Source organism: Platalea leucorodia, assembly GCF_965183815.1.
Source record: "Platalea leucorodia genome assembly, chromosome: 6".
In the NCBI taxonomy this organism is placed as follows: domain Eukaryota; kingdom Metazoa; phylum Chordata; class Aves; order Pelecaniformes; family Threskiornithidae; genus Platalea; species Platalea leucorodia.
In genome coordinates, this window is record NC_138828.1 from 30,291,935 (window position 1) to 30,313,232 (window position 21,298).

The window sequence follows — 21,298 nt, forward strand, 5'->3', positions numbered from 1 at the left end:
AGTGCCTGTCTATAGCTCTACTGCTGCGCTATAAATACATCTAAACCAAAGCAGACAATATGTAAAACAGGGTAGGGAATACCTCTGACTTCTAGACTTGCTAAACTTGCGAAGATGTGGGCAGTGCTGCTCACACTAATACTTGGTAGGGGTGAGAGAGAGAAAAATACAACCAGGAATGAGGCAGGCGAAGCCTCATGAGTTAGATGAGGTATAATATTTAAATGTTTCCAAGGAAAGAAACTAAAGGACAGTGCACAGTAGGCAAGATGTACTTTGACTGGTGTGTAGAGGATGATAGTGGTGAGGACCATAGTGACAAAGCAGAAAGGTGGGAGGCATTTTAGATCGTATGTGGTTTTCCTCCTCTGAAAGTTTTAAGTCATAGAAAAAGCCCGTAGAGGAATCAGATATGACCATACAGAAAAAGGAACTGATGAAACAAGTTAAGTCTTGGGGGTAGAGGAAAACCCTATTAGTTTAGCATTTCTCACAGCTTTTTTCCCCTGCTTTCTTTTTATTTAAATGATGATGTGTTCAGCTTCATAAAAGAGGCAAACCCTGCAACTGGGCCTGCCCAGCTTAGGTGTTTTAAAGTGTGATGGGAAGCAAAAAAATGCAAGCACAAACACCCACTGAGTTTAGGAGAACAGAAAGAAACAAGAGAAAGAATGAAGCAAAGAAAATGCCCAGGTTGTCTCCAGTTCCCTCTGAACCTAGTCCAGGTCAGCACTGTTGCTAGCTATACGGCTATCTTTACATCGTCTTATTACTGTTGCTTTGAATCTTTCTTCGCTTCATAGTTTCTACAGTTCTACAACCAATATCTCCGCGTGCTTGTCCTCTGTGACTGCTGAAAACTACTTCTTAATTCCCTGGAGGGAGAGACACAGGCAGATGAGGCAGCACTTTCCTGCCCAGTTCTGCACAGGAGAACCAGTAACCCTTCCAAAAAGGCTGCCATTTACCCCCCTGAATATCCTGATTTAGTGCAAACTCATATTCACATATATAATTCATATATATAATTAACATTTTAAAAGGATTTCTAAAGTCTGTGTCATAGCCCATAAAATTCTTTGGCACATGCAGAGGAATTTAGGTACTTTCAGGTTAAAACAAATTTGGCAGAATAAAGAAAACTAGAAGCAGTAATAATAAGCCTGAAAATCCCTGAAAGTACACAATGTGTCCTTCCCCATGCATTAGGCTGCAACAAGTATGTTGATAGGCAATGTTAGCTATGCAAGGATGAAGTAAACAAAAAGCCTGAGGACTGCAAAGTAAATATTTGGGTATATTAGCTAACTGTTTGTGGGTGTTTTGTGCTTTTAAATTTGTTTGTATTAATGTTTGAGTCCAACTCACCTTCCAAAAAAAGATAAGTGAAATGATCTGTCTCCTGCCCACAGTCATCTCCTCCATCAATATTTTTGCTTATCTCTCTTCTCATGTTTCATGTTGTTTCAAGCAGCTCTTCAGCGAGCCACAAAAATGTTAGCTATCCAGCTAGGTTTAAGTGGACCCCAGCTGAAGTAAATACTCCACGCAGGCATACCATCTTCCTTTTCCATTTCTTGGTTGGTCCTCTTCAGGTCCGCTACGTGTAGATCAAGAGTCTTTAAAATGTTTAGTGAGGAGACCATGCATTACAGAAACTATTGCTTTCACAGTGCTCTGTTTCTATAGTAACCATCTTATTACAGCACTGCAGCCATCTGCTTTAAATATTAACTTCACAAGACCATCAGGACTAGCTTAAAACAATATCACATGTTCATTAAATATTAAAACTAGAAACAAAAGGAGAGAACTACAGGAGAGAGCTTTTTCCTGGTCCTTCAATCTAATCTTAAAAAAAAAGAAAAAAAAAAAAACCAAAAAACCCAAACGAACACTGGTTTGCTCTTTTTAGATAATTTAACAGTTCATGCCACTGCTTTAGAAAGAACTGTTTAAGTGACCGCACTAGCGGCTGGTGGCATAAACGACAACTTTCTGGGTGTTGCAAAAACAAACAAATGAAGAAAATAGCTTTTTGGGGTAGGTGGTCACTTTGTATATGTTCCTCCTAATAGCTGATTTTCTTGACCCTGTTTTCATAGCAGAACTCTCAGGCATGCTGTGGCAAAGTCTTTTGCGGAGGGAGCACACAGGGGAAGGGCCAGCAGCAGCTGAGAAGCGCCACACTGGAGCAAACAACTGTCTGTTTTTATCGTAGTCTGCTAAAGGGCAGATGCCTCAGAGAAAGGTATAAACACTCAGTAATGCATTCAGCCAAACTCCAGCTCACAGCCAAAACCGTGAGACTCAAACCCCCCTACAGATTTTATCCTAAGGAGCAGGAGCCTAGACATTGTCCTAATTCACAGAAATGCCTGCTACTTACAAAAGAACTTGCATCAGCAACAGGTTGTGAAAGCAAGGTCCTTAGATTAAGCACACCCAACCATATTTGTTTCCTTTCAGCAATTTGAAATATGTTGGCTGTTACTTTGTCAAATACTCTCTTTCTTCAAACTTCACTAGAGAGCTGAAGGTAAGCTCCTGAAAGCCCTTCCCTGCCTTTAGCGTATGGTATCTAGCTCGCCCTCCAACGTTATTTTCACTGTCTTCTACTTCCTGCTCCCTCATTCTGTGCCGCCCGTTTTGAGGCCCTGACCCAGCACAGACTAACCAAGAAATGGAAAAGAAAGATAGTATTTGGAGTCAGAATACATGGGAACGCTCATAATTTGCAAATCTCATCTGAAAATTTCACTGGAACAAGAGGAGGAGAATCCAGATCTTCCCATGGCAAAACCTGGCACCGTAGCTCAAGAGAAATCTTTTCTAGCATTTTGGGTTCTCTGAAACACGCTTCCGTCTCCATCCACTACAGCTTAACAAAACCATACATGCTACTAAGATTAAGTACTGTCTTGCATCTGTTTTTCCCACTTCTCCTTACTGCCACATTGAGCAAGTGGCTACACTAAGCTGTTTATGATATTGTCCAGATCTTCTTCTGCGGGAGAGAACTCTTTGCATTACGCGTGGAATAGCGGCGGTGTGCCCAGGTAACACAGACATGGTCCTTGTCCAAGAAATTCACAGTCTAGTGGATCAGCAGACCCTCACGAACACGTGTAATTACTTATTTTAAGATTCCCCCAGTATGCATTTCCTCCTTCTTGATGACACCAACTTCTCTGTTTTCACACACTAGCTTTTTTTTTCTGAAGTTCTGCTGGCATTTCTCGTATTGGTAACCCAAGGTCAATGTCTCAAAAGGCAGGAACAATCGTGAGCACAAAAACGGAATGAGGAACAGCAGTTCCCGGAGTTACAGTGAATATTAAGCTGAACAGTTGATGTCAATCCTTTTGAGAAAAGAGGAAATTTTTGCACAGGCTATAGTCCTGTTTGTGTGGCTTTGTTGGGCATTAAGTTACCTTTCTTCTCAGCCTTGGCAAGGCCTCAGCTAGAATGCTCTATCTGTCCAAAAAGAAAAAAAGTTGATCAAAACAATACGACTTGGAAGAATACAGAATCTCCACTAGCAGAGGTCTTCTAGAGCAGATTATCCAAGTATTTGTCAAAAGTGACAGTTATGATTCATCTGGCTTGGGAGAAGAAGATGGAGTAAATTGTCTCTTCCATGGCTATTTCATACAACTTTTAGGAACAACCTGTCCATCTTTCTCACTGCTGTGCACTGGTACAGGGAAACGCCATTTAGTATATCCTGGTGCGAATTTTCCTGGACGAGGGTGCAAGCAAATTTGCACAGGCCATAAGGGGCTCACAAAGGGAAGACGTTGACCACTCTTCCCCCCAAAATTAAACAAACTCCAATTTTCCACATCAAAATTTTACGCCGGAGCATGACATTGGTTTTGTAGAGTTTCATGATATTTGCTGTGCTTGAGACATTCTTTCCACACTCATGGACCTACAGCAAGGAAAAATAATTGGGGGGGGGGGAAAAGCTGCCAGGATAGTGCAACGTGAGTAGAAGAGAAGGCCTGATTTTGCTGCTTGTGGTGTATCTCTACTGAATTCATAAATCAGGGTTTCTGCTGTTTGCCTGTTACACAATAAAGGCTGTTTTCTTTCCTTGATGTACAATTTGGCTTCTAGAAATGGGGGTTTCCTCATATTTTGAAGCTTTGGAGGTTGGTAGGCAGGCTGGTGGGCAAAGCACAGTAGTGTTTCTTGTAGTACTGAAAGATCTGGAAAGAAACATCAGCACCTCACTGGTTTAATCCTGTGAACATGAAGAAGAGCCACCGCTGGCATGGCTCAGCCAACTTTTTTTTTTTTTAAACTTACTCTACAACGTGGGATTTTCTTGCTTTCCTAAGAACATCTCTGGGCATTTTTCCCCATACATTCCCCAGTACCGTAAAAATCTAAAATACTCCTTGTTCCTTTCATTGTTTTTGTTCTCTTTTGCCACACATTGTAGTACTTGTGACTCTCGAATTAACAGGACTTGTTTTGTTTTTAAGTAGGGTGATGGCAAGCATTTTCTGCCTGTGGTTTGTGCTGAGCAGATATTGTGCAGGCATGTTGCATGTTCCTGCCTTGCCTTTGAGTGCTGTGGGCAGTTGTTAATGTAACTTAACGCATCGTCCAGCAGGTGTTCTGTATGTTTTCTTCTCTGCGCACAAAAAGAATAAGCAGTTGGTCTGTTAAGGAACCGTGTTCTGCTGAGAAAGCAATGAGTAAGAGAGACAGAGGAACAATGTGGTCCCTGTCTGTCTACCTCCAGGGCCAGGTAGTCCTCCTGCTGCCTCATTCAGTGCTGCAAATTTTGGTAGCGCAATTCAGATCCCATCTGAGATTCCCAGCTCCAAGAGACACCAATGAAAAATCCTTCAGGTAAATACCACAGGCGCTGTTTCACCTCTTCTCCATCTCCCCCTGCTTTTTTGGTAGATTGGCTTTTGGAAGGGGTGAGAGGGAGAAGGGGATTGGCAGATAATTATAAATTGGTGAATAATCTCTCGCTCTCTCTCACACACACGTGTGGCAGAGAGACCTATGGCTAGGGATAGTTGTTTATTATGCCAAGGGATTCTTTTCCCCAAACTATGCACTGACATGATTATTGATCAGCATATGTTCTAAGTATAAGAAAAATCAGAAGTCCCAAGTCTGTTCTCTGGTAGTTGGGTAAAACTCTAAAGAGAGTAAGAATTGCACCCATGCATCAGAAGACATAATTAAACTTTAGGTGTGCCTTTTGCTGAACTTGTTAAACAAGATTTCCATTACTTTTTTACCTAGAGGACAAACCCATGACAGAGTCTGTATTTATTTTGAGATATTCATCTAAACTGACACAATGGCGGTATTCACCCTGTAGCATACAATGGTAATCTTACCCTATTCACTTCCATCCTGCCCCCAACTAAAAGCACTGAATAAAATAATCTTCGTCATAAGCAGCATTTCTTTCCTTATATTCTCTTCATTGGGCAACTAAAATAAGCTCTTCATATAACGTAAGAAAATATCATACATGGTGACAATAAGAAGATTCTCTGAGTCAAAGATGCACCAGACACATCATTTGTGTATCTGTATAGATCTTATGCTGGTTAAGTTAAATGTACTGGTAAAGCCCACAGACATCATAAATACTAATAAACCAGTCCTTGTAAACCTCAGTACTTTCTGATTCAGAACATTTTAAATAGCGCTTCAGGGCTTCTGCAGAAAGGGTCCAGAAGATGTACAGTGATGTACCCAGAAAAAAACCCTATATACATTTAGAGAAGATTTTATAGTAAGGCTCTAGTTCTTCTTTTTCTCCGAGTCTGCCCATACTTGTACAGTTTCACAGTAAGGTGGATTTGCTTTCCTCAGGCAGGAGAAATGCCACAAAGAACTCTTAAAATAGGAACACAGCAGTGACCTATTTTCGGTACTTCCATTCTTCTTTCTAGGTCTATTATATATAGTGTAATGAACATTGTAATGAACGTTCAGCAGTGAAAAGACATCAATAACCGACGCAAGCACATTTGCTCACATTCTGAATGCAACAGTAAACATCAGCCAGGAGACTGGACAAAACCAGCGATGGGTCAGGGGCTGACCTGCAGAGCACTTCACCTGCTCAGGTTACAGCTATCTGACCACATGAAATGAGTTAGTGATCAGGCCAGAGCGGACACGTGGCAGCCTCTCTCATTTTATTTTGTTTACATAGTGGAAAAACCTCTGCAGGAGCTTTGACAGCTCTAGTGCAGAGCTGCCATGGGTATGGATGGAAAAGGTGAAGACTATGGACTAGCTTTATATTTGCAAAAGTTTTATTCAGTAATGGGATTGAACTGTATTGGAGAAGAGGCATGGACAAGCTCGTAGTGTATCTTTCCTAAAGGCTTTGTCATTATGATATTTACAAACACTGAGATGTATCATAATAACTAATACAAAATAGAACTACCATCTTGTCTGCTTCTGAAAGGTCAATCTTTCTATTTGGGAGGGAAAAAAAAAAATCCTTCACCATTTAGTAGGCTTTTGCAAAGCTGGGATTAAATTCTTTGATTCGAAAAGTAAAAACGGGAAGTGATTTATTAACAAGCATGGGTTATTTTTGCTAGTTTAGCAGCTTTTTCAAGAAACCTCTGTTTATCTTTGGCAACCAGTCACAGTTATATAGCCCGTCTTCCTCCACATACATGTATTTCTGAGAAAACTTCAAGAACACTAGAATCTGTCAAAAACTAATCGTCTGACCACGTACTTCCATTTTACAATAAACTGCTAACTTCTAGGAAGGAAACTGCCTTAGAGTAATTTGGCGTACAATACAAACTGCTTTGAAGAACTTCAAGGGTAAGGAAGGGATGCCTTTTTTGTTTTTTTAAAGTAGACATCTTCTGTGTCCAAAAGTGATTTTTAAAAATATATATATATATATCAAGGTAGAATGTGGACATTTGACAGTTGAGCATACAATGCCTGCTTTGCTAAAGGGGCATTTCAGCTATGCATTTTTTTTCTTAAGGCCCATGTCAAAAAAACAAGTCAGCCGTACAGTGGTATTTGTATTTTGTAGATGGAGGTATGTCAGTCGAAACTACTAAGGCATCTTTTTCCTAAATGGATGGTCACAACCTGACTACAAAGCATTCATTAGTGCCCGAGTGCAAATGTTAATAAAGGAATAAAAAAGGAACAGTCAGTCAGGAGCCACATGATCACAGAGCATTCTTTTCTTTTAGCCAAAGTAAGCCAGCTTTGCAGTTCCTTCCGACTTTGAAAATTTTATGTACTTTCTGAGTCGGTTCAATGCAGAAACAGACTTACGGTGCCGAAGAACACAGTCACTTCTATCCCCGAGTTGCTGAATCACTTACCCGCCGCTCCTGCTAGTTAATAGTAGCTATTTTTAGTTTACGGTGGAAAACTCTCTCATGGTGGCAATGATATTTCAAAACATTTTGGGAGCAAAATCATCTGCCTCGAACGTCTGATGCGCACTCAGCGCCTGCGTTCGGTACGGGCGCCTCGCTGTTCGCTCCCAGCGCCGGCGATCTAGGTCACCCTCGCGCGCGCGGGATGCGGCATTCGCTGGCTCTTTCATAACTGCCCGTAAGAGTTCTGGGGTCATGTTTGTAAACACTGCTGCCATGTGCGCGCAAGCACGTGGCGAGACACCAGCATGACCTGGAGCGCCGAGCGGAGAGGTAAACCTTGGCGCCGGCGTCCATGTCGCTCAGCCAACTAGCGCCTACTCCCTCGCTGGCGCGCGCCCCGCGCCGCCCCGTCAGACGCCGCGGCGGGCGATTTGAAGGGCAGGTGGGAACCTTCTTCCTGCACGCGGCACACGCGGACGCGTGCTAACGCTGGTGGCGTCCAGGCAGGTTCCTTCTCTCAGCCGTAAGCAAATGGCAGCGCTGAATTGTTCTCAAGAAAAATAGAACTCGTTTCTGCCCTAAGTCACTGAAATCGGAGCCAGTGTGGTCCCACAACACAATGCAAAAACTATGGCTATTAGGGAAAAGAATTGTATAAGGGCATGTTGCCAAAGTTTCCAAAATGACCTCAAAGACAGATAACTGAGACTTCATGTCTGTAATAGCTTTTTGCTGGCTTTGCACTGATGAAATTAAGACCACGTTTCAGGCATTTGAGGAAGTAACTCCTAAATTATTTCTGTTTATCAGTAGAGGTTGTGCGAAGCTAGATATGGCCAGTACAAACAAAAGTCACAAGTCTTTCATTTCCTCTTAACGAGACATTAGCAGATACAGCCACCCAAAGCCTACGGAAAGTTTCATCTCACCCTGGCCACGCACTTTATACGTGTCAAGAAAAAAAAAAAAAACACGCGGGAGGGGGGGAACAGCCTGTGGTCGCCGTCCCTCCCTCCTACACCGGCGCTGTTTCAAGTGCAGCTGTAAGTCTCATTTGTTTTGACCTTTGCTGGGAGAGCTGAGAATAGGACAAAGAGTTAAAGTGTTACCAGTCCCTGCTGAGTCTGCACTTCTCGGCCAGGCAAGCCAGAGAGGCGGCTGGAAGAGGGTGTGCACGCAGCAGAGGGTAAGCGGGAGGAGGCGCCGGGAGGGAGAGTAAAACAAAAGGAGAAAAATAAACAGTGCACACCCCGAAACAAAACAGGGGAGCAAGTAGAGAAAAAGGCTCGTCTCTGAAGAACACGAACTTTTCTGTTTGTTTCTCTCCCTCCGTGTAGTTCTATCTTGTTATCTGGACTCAAGGTACAGTAGATATATGAGTCCTTGAACTCTGAACTCGCGAGGAGAGCAGCAAAAAGTAAGTCAATACAATTTTAGCCGAGCGGCTGGAAAGAAGCATGCTTTGTCTTTTTGTGCCTCGGCTATGGGAGGCCATTTAACGCAGCCACACCAGCTGTTCAAACCTCTTTCTTGCTGTGTGCCAATGGCCTGCTAAAACAAAGCAAAACCAAGGCAGTCTTCCCCGAGTGATAATGCAACCTTGGTTTCAAATACTAGCTGCTCCAAGCTGCTTATGTTTCATTGAGACCCATCTCTCAAACCTGGACAAAAAGCGGTCCCCGGTTTGTTAGCGGGAAATAAGAAAAATGTGCCCATTCATTTCCACAGGCTTTCTGAAATCCTGCCCTACTGTACATGTTACCCAATTCCCTAACAGCATCTCTGGAAAGCAGAAAAGTACCTTCCTCGCTGTTGCGTGTACGTCTAGCTAGCGCTCTCCAGCGCTACTACGCTATCGAGCAATAAAGTTTCTATTTTCGACTCTCCGTAGACAACCTTGCTCTGAATATTGCTTAAATGTAAAACGAGCAAACCCGAACGCGCTAGCAGGCTCCGCCAGCCCCTCACAGCCCTGCCTTCGGCCACGACTGCTGCGAGCAGCCGCGGGTGAAAAACAGGGTCTCTCGCGAGCCGCCCGAAGGGAGCTCGGCCCTGCAGCGTGGCACCCTCTCGCCTCGGGGAGGGTGTTTGTAAACAGGGCGGCCACGTGCAGGCGAGCCACGTGGGGGCTCGGCGGCCGAACCTCCAAACCGCCGCGGGGAGAGGAGCAACGGGGGAAGCCAGCCCCCACGCTCCCGCTCCATCTTTTTCCAAAGTAGTTTGCAGTGCTATCGGATCGCTAAACATGGCAGGGGAAAAAAATCCATCTGTCCTTCACGGTCAACTGCGTCTGTCAGCATCCAGAGACGCTGCATGAGCTAAATCACCCATCGGATTTTATTTCCAAACGCATTTCATCATGGATTGTATCACGAGCCTGTGGATGTGCTGAAGTTACTTAGGGTAGGCTCTCGGTTAAGTGCACTATGTACCAAACCGGGCAGGCTGAGCTAGGACTACCCACAGCAAAGGAACTCCGAAAGACCAGAGAGAGACGACGCTAAAATTTACCATCTCCAGTTCAGGTCTAGGAAATAAGAGGCGACTGTTGCACGGAAAGCTATGAATGCTGCTAAGGTTGTGTCACCTGCACGGGTTTGTGCATCCCGTCTCCAGCAGAGAGATTTCTGACAACAAATTAAACTGGGTTTTGGGTTAGTTGGTTTTTTTGTTTGTTTTCTTTTTTCCTTTGAGCTCTGCTACCAACTATGACACCAGCGTGAGGGTTCATGAACCCAGATGAACCTTTAATTGATAAAACAGATCAAAAGGGGAATCGTGTGGTAGGTTGGAGCTGATGTACGGGAACAGTTTGCAGACTGTGGGAAATCTTGCCTGAATGAATAGGAGGATCAAGGGTATTAAAGGTTAATGGGAGTTATTGGAGTACCTACTTATTGAAATGACATTACACAACTTGGTTTCACACACTGCAATTAACTGACACAACATAGTATTTTTAATTATAATTAGCTCATTGTGAGATTTTGCTTATTTTTTTGGAGGTGCATGGAGACATCTGCAGTGCCAGTAAAAATGAGATAACAGCCTTTCCTGCACCCTTTCTCACTTGGAGCGGAGGGTTTCAACAGTGCTGCAAAGCAGTGAGCAAAAAGCCATCCTCTTCACTGAGGAGATAAACAACAGTACTTAATCTGCTGGGCTGTTTTGGATGAGCACTGCTGGTTTAAAGGTCCGAAGGCTTGTGCAGCAAAAAAAGAACGTGTCGTCAATCAACAGAAAATGCTACTGAAAAACAACTTCTGAAAAAAAGTGAAAAGCTTCTGAGTCTAGTTTCTGTTTCTTAAAATTGATACTTCTGTTATCTTAGTAAGCAGAGAAAACTATCTGTAAACCTCTGAATGAGCAGGAAGGAGGGTATCATGGGTAAAGCACTGGGGCTCAGGAGATATGGGTTCAGTTCCCAGCTATACCACAGCTTTCCTGTATGTCTTTTAGGGTTTAAAAAAAAAAAGAAAAAAAAAAAAAAAGGGCACTGAAATGAATGGCTCCAGCAGGGTTTGTACCGTGTTGCATGATCTGTGTGTGCTTTGGCTCTCAGTTGCTGCTGATTAATTTTGTACCCTTTCTCTCACTCTTTGCATGTTTTGCCTGCTTATTAATATTAGCGCCCGAGGGAAAAGACTGCAGCAAGGCTGGTTAGGAACTCCTTTTACACACATACACACACACAGAGCAGGTAGCAATAGCAGCTTTGCTTTATTTACTGCAAATATTTAGGTTTTTTGGAAGGGAGCTGCCTGCCTCTGCTTTGCGTTATAAACAAGAATTACTAACACTCTGGCCCCTTGTGCGCTGCCAGACCCCTTTTCTCTGTCTCCTTTACTGAATTAAATAGCAAAATGGAACAAAAATGGCTTATGTTTGCACAGCCCCAAGCACAGTGGGATTCTGTTTCGTGGCTAGGATACGAGGTGCCTCCTAACGCGCAATAATTAATTTCACTCTATCCACTCTCCTTATATTTAGAAGCATCAGAGTTGCCATCCTGAATTAGGCTCATGCTCCAGCTTGTCCAACAAAATATCTCCAACCAGCTAGTAGCAGTTGTTTCAAGAAAAAGCAGTTATTCAGTAGGTAGTTACAGACTCACTCTTCAAAGGCAAAACTTCCTATAAAATATAAACTCTAGTTGATGGATTGGAAAGAAAAAACATGCTGACTTGCAACTGCTTTGAAAACTGATTTTTTTTTTTAAAAAAGTAAAAATTAGTTTTTAGCTTCTATACCTGCCTCTAAGTCTTTCCATCCATTCCCTTTCCCTCCCCCCTCAAAGAAGAAAAAATACTCGCAAAACTACTTTTCTTCTTTTCAGTTGCTACACAATATGTGACTGACTAGGTGCCTCACTCCTGCAAGTGTCTCTACATAGGCAGACTGTTGCAGCTCTGTAAGCCCAAGGAAAATAAATAGGGCTTTGTGAAAATGGCAAGGGCTGCCATCAGTTTGCAGGATCCCAAGTCAGCTGACAGCGGGGGCGGGGGGGGGGGGGGGGGAAGCCACCTATACCTAACGTATTGTCAACTGCACAACATAGGCAGAGTGGAAAAATACAGAGAAATTATGTTTTCCTACCTGGTCTCTCACTTCTTAGGCACTACACATAGTAATAGAGAGAAAGAAAATAGATCAGCACATTCTGATTTTTCCTACTACTTTCTCACACCTACAAAAGCTTCCTCTCTGCATTAAAGATTACAGGGAAGCAGAAAAGTACAGGTCCAAATTTATTTAAAGCAAACAAATGTTCTGTGGAAAGCATGGTGAGTGCCATAAAAACAACAGAGAACTGAAAGGCTGTATTTTTCTGTTTTGTACATTTTTCATGTTTATAAATATCAAGGGTGCTTTTCCCTATTTGGTCAATATTTTCATTTGCTCCTGAATACGTGATGTGTACACTTGCAAACTGACTGTGCGTGGAATGGAGACTCACTAGCATAGGTTTTATTTCCCCCCAAATGTCTACTGGTTATATGAGTTAAGTAAGTGTTAAATCTGACCCTTTCCAGTTGCTCAGCTTTCGTGGTTTTGATTTTTACTGTTGCCATTTTAGTAATACCTCAGACCTTCTTGGGCAGACAAACTTGAAATCAAACAGAAAAGCAAGCAAAGGAGAGCAGTGGGAACAAAAAGTTGGCCATTTGAAAAGAAAATACGTTAAGGTCTGTAATACACACACACATGCACACCCCCCCACTTCTCCAAATCCCAGGGAGAGGCGAGCCCAATGTATTTTCCAGCTTTCATATGTTCTCTTTCAGGGATAAATTGCATTCCTTTTATTAAGCTATACATGCACTTTAAGCTACAAGGAAATATCTCACTTCTGTGAACTTTAGTAACTTTGGGGGAAGGGAAGCAACTCCTGCTTTACTGCAACAATTCATTTTCCTCATTTTACCGTGAGCAGGACAGTAATGCTACTTGCACACAAGAGGAAATATGCAATCATTCTTTTCTCCTTTTTGCTTACATAAGAGCTGAAAGAGTTTTATGTCCTTTGGCAAGTATAAAAATTGTATAACTTCAAAGTATGTGACTTCAAACACAAGTGAAGTAGCACCGAAAGAACAAACAGATTAAACAAAGATGAAAAAAAGTATCAGGGGCATGAAATGGGGGTGAGTGCTGCACGAAAAGTTGCTGTCTCTCATGCTAAGGGACAAATATGGAAAGTTATTAAAGGACACTGAAGTTGAGGGCAAAACTCTCCTGTCAGCATCAGGCCCAGGGTTAACGTTTACCCTTTGATCTCTCTAACAGCACTAAAAGTGGCAAGAGAAGGAACAAACAGTCAGTGCAAACTCAGAAATGGCTTTGTCACATATTCTCTCATATAATCTCCATTCTTGCTGCTATCTTCTGCTACCCAGCTGCTGCAAGAGTAATGGGAACTGCGGGTCAAGAAAGAAGTCAGAAAAAGAAAACGAAAGGGGGCGAAGAGCTTAGTGAAACTGAAGCAGATTCTGGATGTGACCCAAATAATTGTGTCTCGCAAATGAGAAGACAGGTGAGAAAGAAACCACTGGAGCGTAATAACAAAAATACAGTGATTGTAATCAACATCAACATAAAATGGAAGCAACCAATGTGAACATACAACTAATAGCAGAAGTCATGTGTATAACAAGATCTGTGGACTGGCCTTTGTACTCTACTGTACGACGGTGAATACCATGACTCATCTAGACAAATTCAGAATATGGAAGAAACACTTGTACCAACTGCTTCCTCCCTATGAGGAAAAAACAGTTCTTGGGATTCGTTTTGTAAAGCAAGTGATGCACACCGTCCCGAGTGCTTGCTGCAAAACTGCATGAGAAAGTGTGAAAAATGTGCATGGGACTGGAAAATAATGTTTCCGGATGAGGAGCAGAACCTCTGCTAATAAGGTCCCACAGTGCACGCACAGCATAGGCTTCAAGTGTCTCCGGAGACCAGAACCTGTCTGACAGCTTTGGTTTAGGTCCACAGGGGAGGGCATGAAACACATTGTCAGTCGGGTGCTTCTGACCAGCTTACGATGCATTTTCATCTGTGCTTCCTGAAACCATCTCGGCAAGACAACCCCAATAATTACCACCACTTCTTCCCCCTCCTTTTTTAAAAAAAAAAAAAAAAAAACAAAAAACAAAACAATAACAACAGATTGGTGGCATTATTCGTTTGGTTGAGTAAATGCAGAAATCTCCACCAAGTTTCTTATGTCCAATGGAGATCCAAAACTTGCCTTGCAGTGGTATTAGCTTTCGTAACAGCAACACCTCTTTGTGTCAACATGTCTCATTAAGTAATAAAGACTATTCAGCTATTTGATTTTACTTATAAAGTTAGTAGGATTCCTGATGTCTTTTTTGTTCTTTAAAAAGGGAATTGTTCTCGTATTCTAGCAGGCAGTGAGTCATGCCTAATTAAGGAAAAAATATATAACCATTTACAGTGGGATTCTTGTATTGCAAAGAGCTGTTTTGTCATGAAAGCTTTTGGAGATTGAATTTCTTATAATTTTTTTTAAAAGGGGAGGGGGAGCAGGGAAATCATTTGAAACCTTTGCAACAATTCCCTTAACCCCCGTCTTATACTTAGGGTCAGTCCGTTCCAGGCAGACGTGCCGAAACAGCCCAGATTGCACTCGAGTCGGGGGGAAAACAGTGGCGCCTGACGAAGGAACCAACGATCTAGAATGCAACACAGATGCAGAAAGCTCAGCCAAAACCCAAACTATGATATGTTCTCTTAAACTCCGTATCTTTTATGTCTTTCCCCCCTCCTCCGCCGCCCGTGAGGACCAGGGACATTCCTGGAACTCTGTCCTCGCTGGCTGCGTCAAGGCAGCTGCCGAGGATGCTGGGACGCTGTTTGTAAACACTCTAACCACGTGGGTGCAACCACATGGAGAGTCATCGTCCTGACCTAGACATCTACCCACTTGGTAAGCCTGGGTATTACTGCAATGGAGCCAAATCCTTTTCCAACGCGACGTGACTTAAAGCGGCTCACGCCAGGACATTGGAATACAAAGCTTGGACTGTTTATGCATTACTAGAAAGGAGATTAAGCAGAGAAGTCGTTTAAATTTTAGTCATTGAAATATAAGTTTAAGGATAGGGGAGCTCATGTAGAGTAAAGAATGCAGAAGGCATTATCCTCTTTATACATCTGCAAAAAATTCAGCTTAAACCTGGAAACTTCTCTTCCCCCATGCAAACACCTGGTGAAACCAATATTCATATGCTGGGAACCCACGTGGAATATATTTGAGGCTAGAGGTAATGCTGCAGAACACATGAAGGTATTTCATGTTGTCTAAATTGCATCATAGTAATTAATCAGAAAGTGTCTGAGGCTATTGCCCTGTACCCATGGAAGACACTTCCAAGGGGTACTCGGTTATTTAGCTATTCCTGGTTATCTTAGCTGTCTAACTACTCACCTGCTTGTTTCTTTGCTACTTCTTTGAAACCATCGTAAAAGATAAGCTGTACTTGACTAGGATTAAAATGCAGAATTTTCCCTTGCTGAACTTGAGCATAGAACAAGCCTATTCCTTTGCACACTGCAATAGAAATGCTGCCTTTATTTTTTATTTTTTTTTTTAATAAGAGGGAAAAAAACCACACACACCAAGAATTAGGTCAAACTGAAGCCTCAATACTGCAAGTCTTTATTTATTTGTAAGAATAATCCTACTGGGGTTTCTTGCCATATGCATGCCACAAGGCAACAACACTCCAACTTGGAATCCACACCTCCACAGAAAACTTTGTTTTTGAAGGACAGCCTCAATTTTGTTCAGGTTGCTAAGATGATTCAGCTTTCTGGAAGGTGTTTGACAAAGATGAACAAGCCTGCTTGAAAAGACAGACGGGAATCTAAATCTTTACGGCTTTTAATTGTTAAAAGTGTTTTTCAAAGCATAGCAACTTTTTTTTTTAAGTTGTCCCCAGATTTAAAATCCTTTACTATGAACAACTGGTAGAACACTCCTTCTGATTCTCTTATAAGGCAGGGCATTTTTTTTTTTTCCTGCATTTCAAGAACAGTGTGAGATATGTGGGTGAAATTAGTTAGCTGTTCTTCCTATTTCTCAAACCTTGTTTTTCTCTACCTTCCGTTACTCCCCGCTACGTAATGCAAGGCACATTCCCAGTATTTTAATCCAAACAACCTTTTTGGGTCAGTCATCAGCTGTCCTTGGGATTAGTCCAGCTGATGCTGGAGGTTCAGAATTTTATTCCTTAACCCCAGCACCTCTGTCTCCACCCACTCAGCAATTCCTTGGGAAAATAGGTGATTTTTTTTTTTTTTCTTTTATTTTTAAAGAGACTCGTCTACCCCAAGGGAAGGCAGAAGTGACTTCTTTTCAATGTATGACTGAGAAGATGATTACTCATGGTACTTTCCATTTGTAACATTTTATTATCTAGGATATTGGGACGAGCTATGCAAATTGAACATGCAGGCAGTGACGATCTGAAAATGTAACAACCGGAACTATGGCAACTTGTTACTAGTTACTCGTTCAGTGTTCAAAAGGGTATTTTTCCTGCAGAATATCATTAAATGAGTAAGAAGGTATTCACTGCTTTACAGAGTATGGGATTGAATAATGCTACAAGTGTGATTGATTCATATAATTCCCTTTTTGGCTTTCAGCCATGATGCAGTCATATGCTTTATCTCTGTTCAGACTACAGCTTTTTTTTTTTTTTTTTTAAATAATGAATCATAGTACATCCCACTCCATTTCAGAACCAGCACATTGCCTTTCAAAATGATGTCACAACACTTACTGCCACTGGCTGGCTGCCTTAACAGCAATCAGAGAGCTGGACTAAATAAATACTGTATATTATTTGGCAAAATCATTTGTGGTTGTGTTCTCCAGCAGAGTTTCCAAGATAACCACCAACTCTACTTGAAACTTGGCAACTTTGTTCTACCACTCTCAGGCTCCAATTGTGAAGCTGGCTTACAGATGCTGCTACCACGCTTAGAGCTACTGTGCGGCAGTCAAGTGAGAGAGGTAGAAGGGTCACCCACTGTGACAAGCCAACTTTGACAGCTCATCTGAAATTCCACCTTGAAAAACAGACAATTTTTTAAAAAAGGACCTTATTTGGCTCCGGTAGAAAGACGAGACACATCTTCCACTCGGAACGAAACAGAGCAAGGGATTTAAAGTCCCTGCTTAGGCACACTCTGAGAAAACCACTCTGCTGCCCATGCAAGTAACTTAGAAGCGAAGCACGGCCTGTAATCCCAAGCAGGGTCAGTAACATTAGTCCAACACAAACGTCATGTTTTTCAACACCTGAGCACCAGATTTATTCCAAAACATGGTGAGGGTTTGGTTTGTCATCATCCCCCCCCCCCCCCCCCCCCCCCCAGCCTCTTTAGGGCTGTCTGGCTGTTGCTAGTATTTAAAGGAACCGTATGGGAGACGGAGTCCCAGCAGCATCCGAAGTGCTTGGGGCAAGAGGGAAGAGTCCCTTCCAACTCTGGCAGCTGAAAAGTCCGTTCCAGCAGCAACTACAGCGTCTCCCGATTCTGCACACAGAAACCAAAACACTGACAACCTCCTATCTCTGCTACCCAATGCAACACTGGTGCCAACAGGAGACCTTGGAAATCCATCCGTCATAATAACTCCTCAGCAGGCACACGTTTCTTGTTCTTTAAACAATGTTGACATGCCAAAGTCTAGGACCATGCCCACTATATCAAAACAATACCACTTTCCCTGGCTAAAAGCCAGGGATCAGCACAATGCCAAAGTCCTCGTTAAAAGCCTTACTACGAACAGTGATAGTTCAGCAAATTCAGTAGCCTCAGTGTCTCCCATTCAACCTTCTTTTGAAGATTTGTTAAGAATTAGTTCTGAAATAGGCAATACAAAACCATTGTCTGAGGTTCCCTGGATGCATTCACAAAGTTTTTTGATGTCGCTTCCCAAAATGAAACAACTGTTTCCACTGAAAGATGACTTTTGAGTTCTTCACTTCATGTAAACAGCAGTTTAGTCCCACCACCTAAGCACTGTTATTTTTCACATCTTTGCCCTCCCTTTTTTTCCCTCCTCCCTACACCCTGGTTACTAGATTTAAATGTTTTCTGAATTCACTGGCAGCATTCACACTATGCTTTCCATGACACTGAGGAAAAGAGACAAAATATTACCCAACAGTGATTTATTTACATTGGTTCCAAATTGTTGGTTTTCTGCAGGATAAAATCCAAGATGTGTACATTCTTTCAAAGTGTTAACAGCAGCAGATCTGGCAGACCAAAAGTTCTTGACTTGCTAGATTTACCAATGTTTTCAAGACACAAGGGACTTCAATAGAATAGAAAGAATATAATTTGGGAGCAGGAAAAGAAACATACAAAACTGTCTTGACACAGATGCAGCAAAATAGTATCACTGTTTGTATCCAGTTTTATGAGTCTTTTGAAAAAAAATCAGATGTTTAGCAACAGAGAACTGAAGTGTCAAAGGACAGCACCAAAGTGCCATGTGTTTGAGAGAGAAAGAGCTGAAAGTAGTGTTTCCGTATGACAGTTCATTAAAAACTGTTACCTGACCTTTGTTAGTCATGGACCTTTAGCGATGATACACAAACGGTAATCTATACAGAAACTGCAGAGGCTTGCCTTTATTTGGAGAGGTGCAAGAAATTAACTGTGAGGTGACCAGGAAAAGAAAAGAACCCACCAAGAACGAAAGAAGTTTTGGGAAATCTAATGGTAGCTGAGGGGCAAGCAGCCCTAATGGCTCAAAGAAACATGCTTATTTTCCACAGCTACTGTAAAAGGAACTAATATGTTCATCACACACCACTTAAGGAAATTTGTCTGACTCCCAAAAGATAAGAGAAGGAATGATTTACAATCTACGGCCAGCCTGCCATGCAGAGGGCATCTCTTAAAAGGACACTGCATGTACCGCGGTGTTGTTTTTGTCACCTTTTATTCGGTCGGATCCCCCTCTAACTCGAGTTTGTACACGACTCCTGACTATTAACATCTCCCTCTTGAATATCTTCAGCAACCACGTCCTGTTTTGCACTTTACAACCTCCAGAGAAAGTGCCGTAGTGGAATACACACGCAGACACACAAGTGCATATACATGTTACTACACTCACCCCCTGCTGCAGTAAGTCAACCTGCCATTAACATGCAAATCGAATGGCCTCATTAGCTGACAAACAACACCCACTGACCTGCTTTCACTAGGGACAGTATCTCCTCATCTCTGAAACTCCTGAACTTCACATTTAAAAAAAGAAAAAAAAAAATGCTGAACTGATATTCAGAGCTGCTGATCACTGCTCAAAGCCTGCACATTTGCATGCCGCTCATCATGGAAAACAAATCTTGTGATGAGATCTTTGGTTGCAACATTTCGATGGAAGCACGCTAGACCACATCACTTCTCCCTTCACCTCACTCTTCGAAAAGGAAAATTACTTAGCAGAAAAGGGTCTGCTAAATTTCCAAGACTCAAACCGCGAGGCGAAAAGCCTCCTTTTTACTCAGGGCACGAAAACGACGGCTCGTGTCTCGGGGGGGATTTAACGCCAACAAACGCCACGATGCGAGCACGCAGTGCCGCGCGCCCGACTTACAAACGTGGTGAGGTTGTTGCTCGTGTCTGTCATCTGGCGGGGAGCGAGCCCGGCCCCGCCGAAAGCGGTATTTCAGGGGAACATGCACGAGAAAGTAATTTTTTTTTCTTCCCGTGGCCACATTGTGCAAGTGGCCCCGCCGGCAGGATTTGGCAACGCGGACAAAACGCGCGTGTAGACGGCACAGAAAAGGGAAGGCCTCGCGACGAGCCCCCCCCCCCCCCCCCCGTTCTCCCTCGCCCCCCAGCACCGGGTTTCGCTTCCTCCCCCCGCCCTCCCCAAACTCCGCGAGCCCCCCCCCCCTTTCCCCGGGGCTGCGCCCGCCTTTGTGTCCTCCCGCAGCCGGGCAGCGGCACAAAGCCGGGGCCCGCCGCCGCCCCGGCCCCCCGGCCGCGCTCCGCGGGGCTCTGCGCGGGGGCGGCCCCGGGAAGGCGGGGAGCGGCGGTGGGAAGGCCGGTCCCGGCGGGGCGCGGCGCCGCCCGGGGCGCGGCGGAGGGGCGAGCGGGGCAGCCCCGCGGCGGGGAGCCGCCGGCCGGCCGGCGGGGGGCTGGAAGGCGGCGGGGCGCCCGCCGCCGTCCCCGTGCCCCCGCCGCCGCCGCGCAGACAAAGGCGCGGGAGAGGAGGGGCGGCCGGGCAAAGTTGGGTGCCGGCCCCGCGGGGAGGGGGCGGCGGGGGCCCGCGGCGCCCCCCGCCGCCTCTGTCAGTCAGCCATGTTGGGGGAGCCGCGGCGGCGCCCACCCCCCCGCCGGCACCCAGCGGCGCGGCGCGGCCCCGCGACGCCCCGGGGGCCCGGGGGGAAGGCGGCCGCCGCGGGGAGCCCGCTCTGACCTCTGCCGCGTCCCTCAGCCTTGCCGACATCCAGCACGCACAGCCGGGCGCCGCGCTCCCCGCTCCTACAGGGCCGCCATCTTGCTTCCTTCTGCTCCTTGACGAAAGCGGCCGGGCCCCCGCATCAATATGCACGCGGCGCCCTGACGTCGGCGCCCGCCCCGCGCGCCGCGCCGCCCCGCGCGCGGAGCACACCCCCCCCCGCCCCGGGCACCCCCCCTCCACGCGGCGCGGCGCCCGGCGCCCCCGTGCAGAGCCTGCGGGGCGGCCCCGGCCGCGGCCCCGACCGGGGCGTCTTTCCGCCGCTCGGCTTTTTGGGGGGGTTCCCCTCCCCCCCCCCCCCCCGCTTTTTCTGCTTTCGCCTCTCGCTGCGCACCGTTTCGCGCCCCCCGCGCTGCGCGGGAGCCGGGGGGTCCCTGCGGCACCGCGGGGCGCCCCCCGCCCGCCCACCCGGGGCACCCCCCTCCCGCATCCCCCCGCTCCCCGCGGCCGGCGGCTTTTCCCACGGCCGCGGGAGCCCGCCCGCCGTCCCCGTGGGCCGGGCGGCCGCGGGGGCCGCGACTTCTTCCGCGGGCTGCTTTCCCCCGGCTGCGGCGGGGGGCTTGGGGGACCGGTAACGCCGCTCGGTAGCCGGCTGGCAACGTAAAAGAAAAGCCAAAAAAAAAGAAAATTAAAAAACATCAAGGCCAAAATCTGCCCAGGTTTCCCCAAAAGCGAGTCCCGTGCCGGCAGGCGCGCGGGCCCACGTGCTGCGCGCGGCTGCCAGCGGGGCGGGCTCGGCGCGGGGCCAGCCGGGCACCCGGCCGGGCCAGCGCCCGCTCCCACCCGCGCGCGGGCCCCGCGGCTCCGCGCGCGGCTCCTCGCGCATCCCTCGCGCGCGGGGCTCGTTACGCCGCTCCCAAGCGCTGTCTTTATCGCGCTCCGCAGCAGAAACGGCTCCGTGCCCGCCACCGCG

The 21,298-nt window shown here is 45.4% G+C and overlaps 1 protein-coding gene across 2 annotated transcripts in view; it reads right to left on the reverse strand.

Annotated features, from left to right (window-relative positions):
• The window catches only part of TET2 (tet methylcytosine dioxygenase 2), a 74,939-nt gene extending 54,510 nt beyond the window's left edge, over positions 1–20,429 (reverse strand). For both annotated transcript variants that reach the window (XM_082314920.1, XM_082314919.1), the window contains exon 1: positions 20,344–20,429. In XM_082314920.1, the coding sequence (XP_082171046.1) occupies positions 20,344–20,373 (30 nt within the window). In that variant the 5' untranslated portion in view covers positions 20,374–20,429. The remainder of the gene's footprint in view (positions 1–20,343) is intronic.
• Positions 20,430–21,298: the final 869 nt, after the last annotated feature.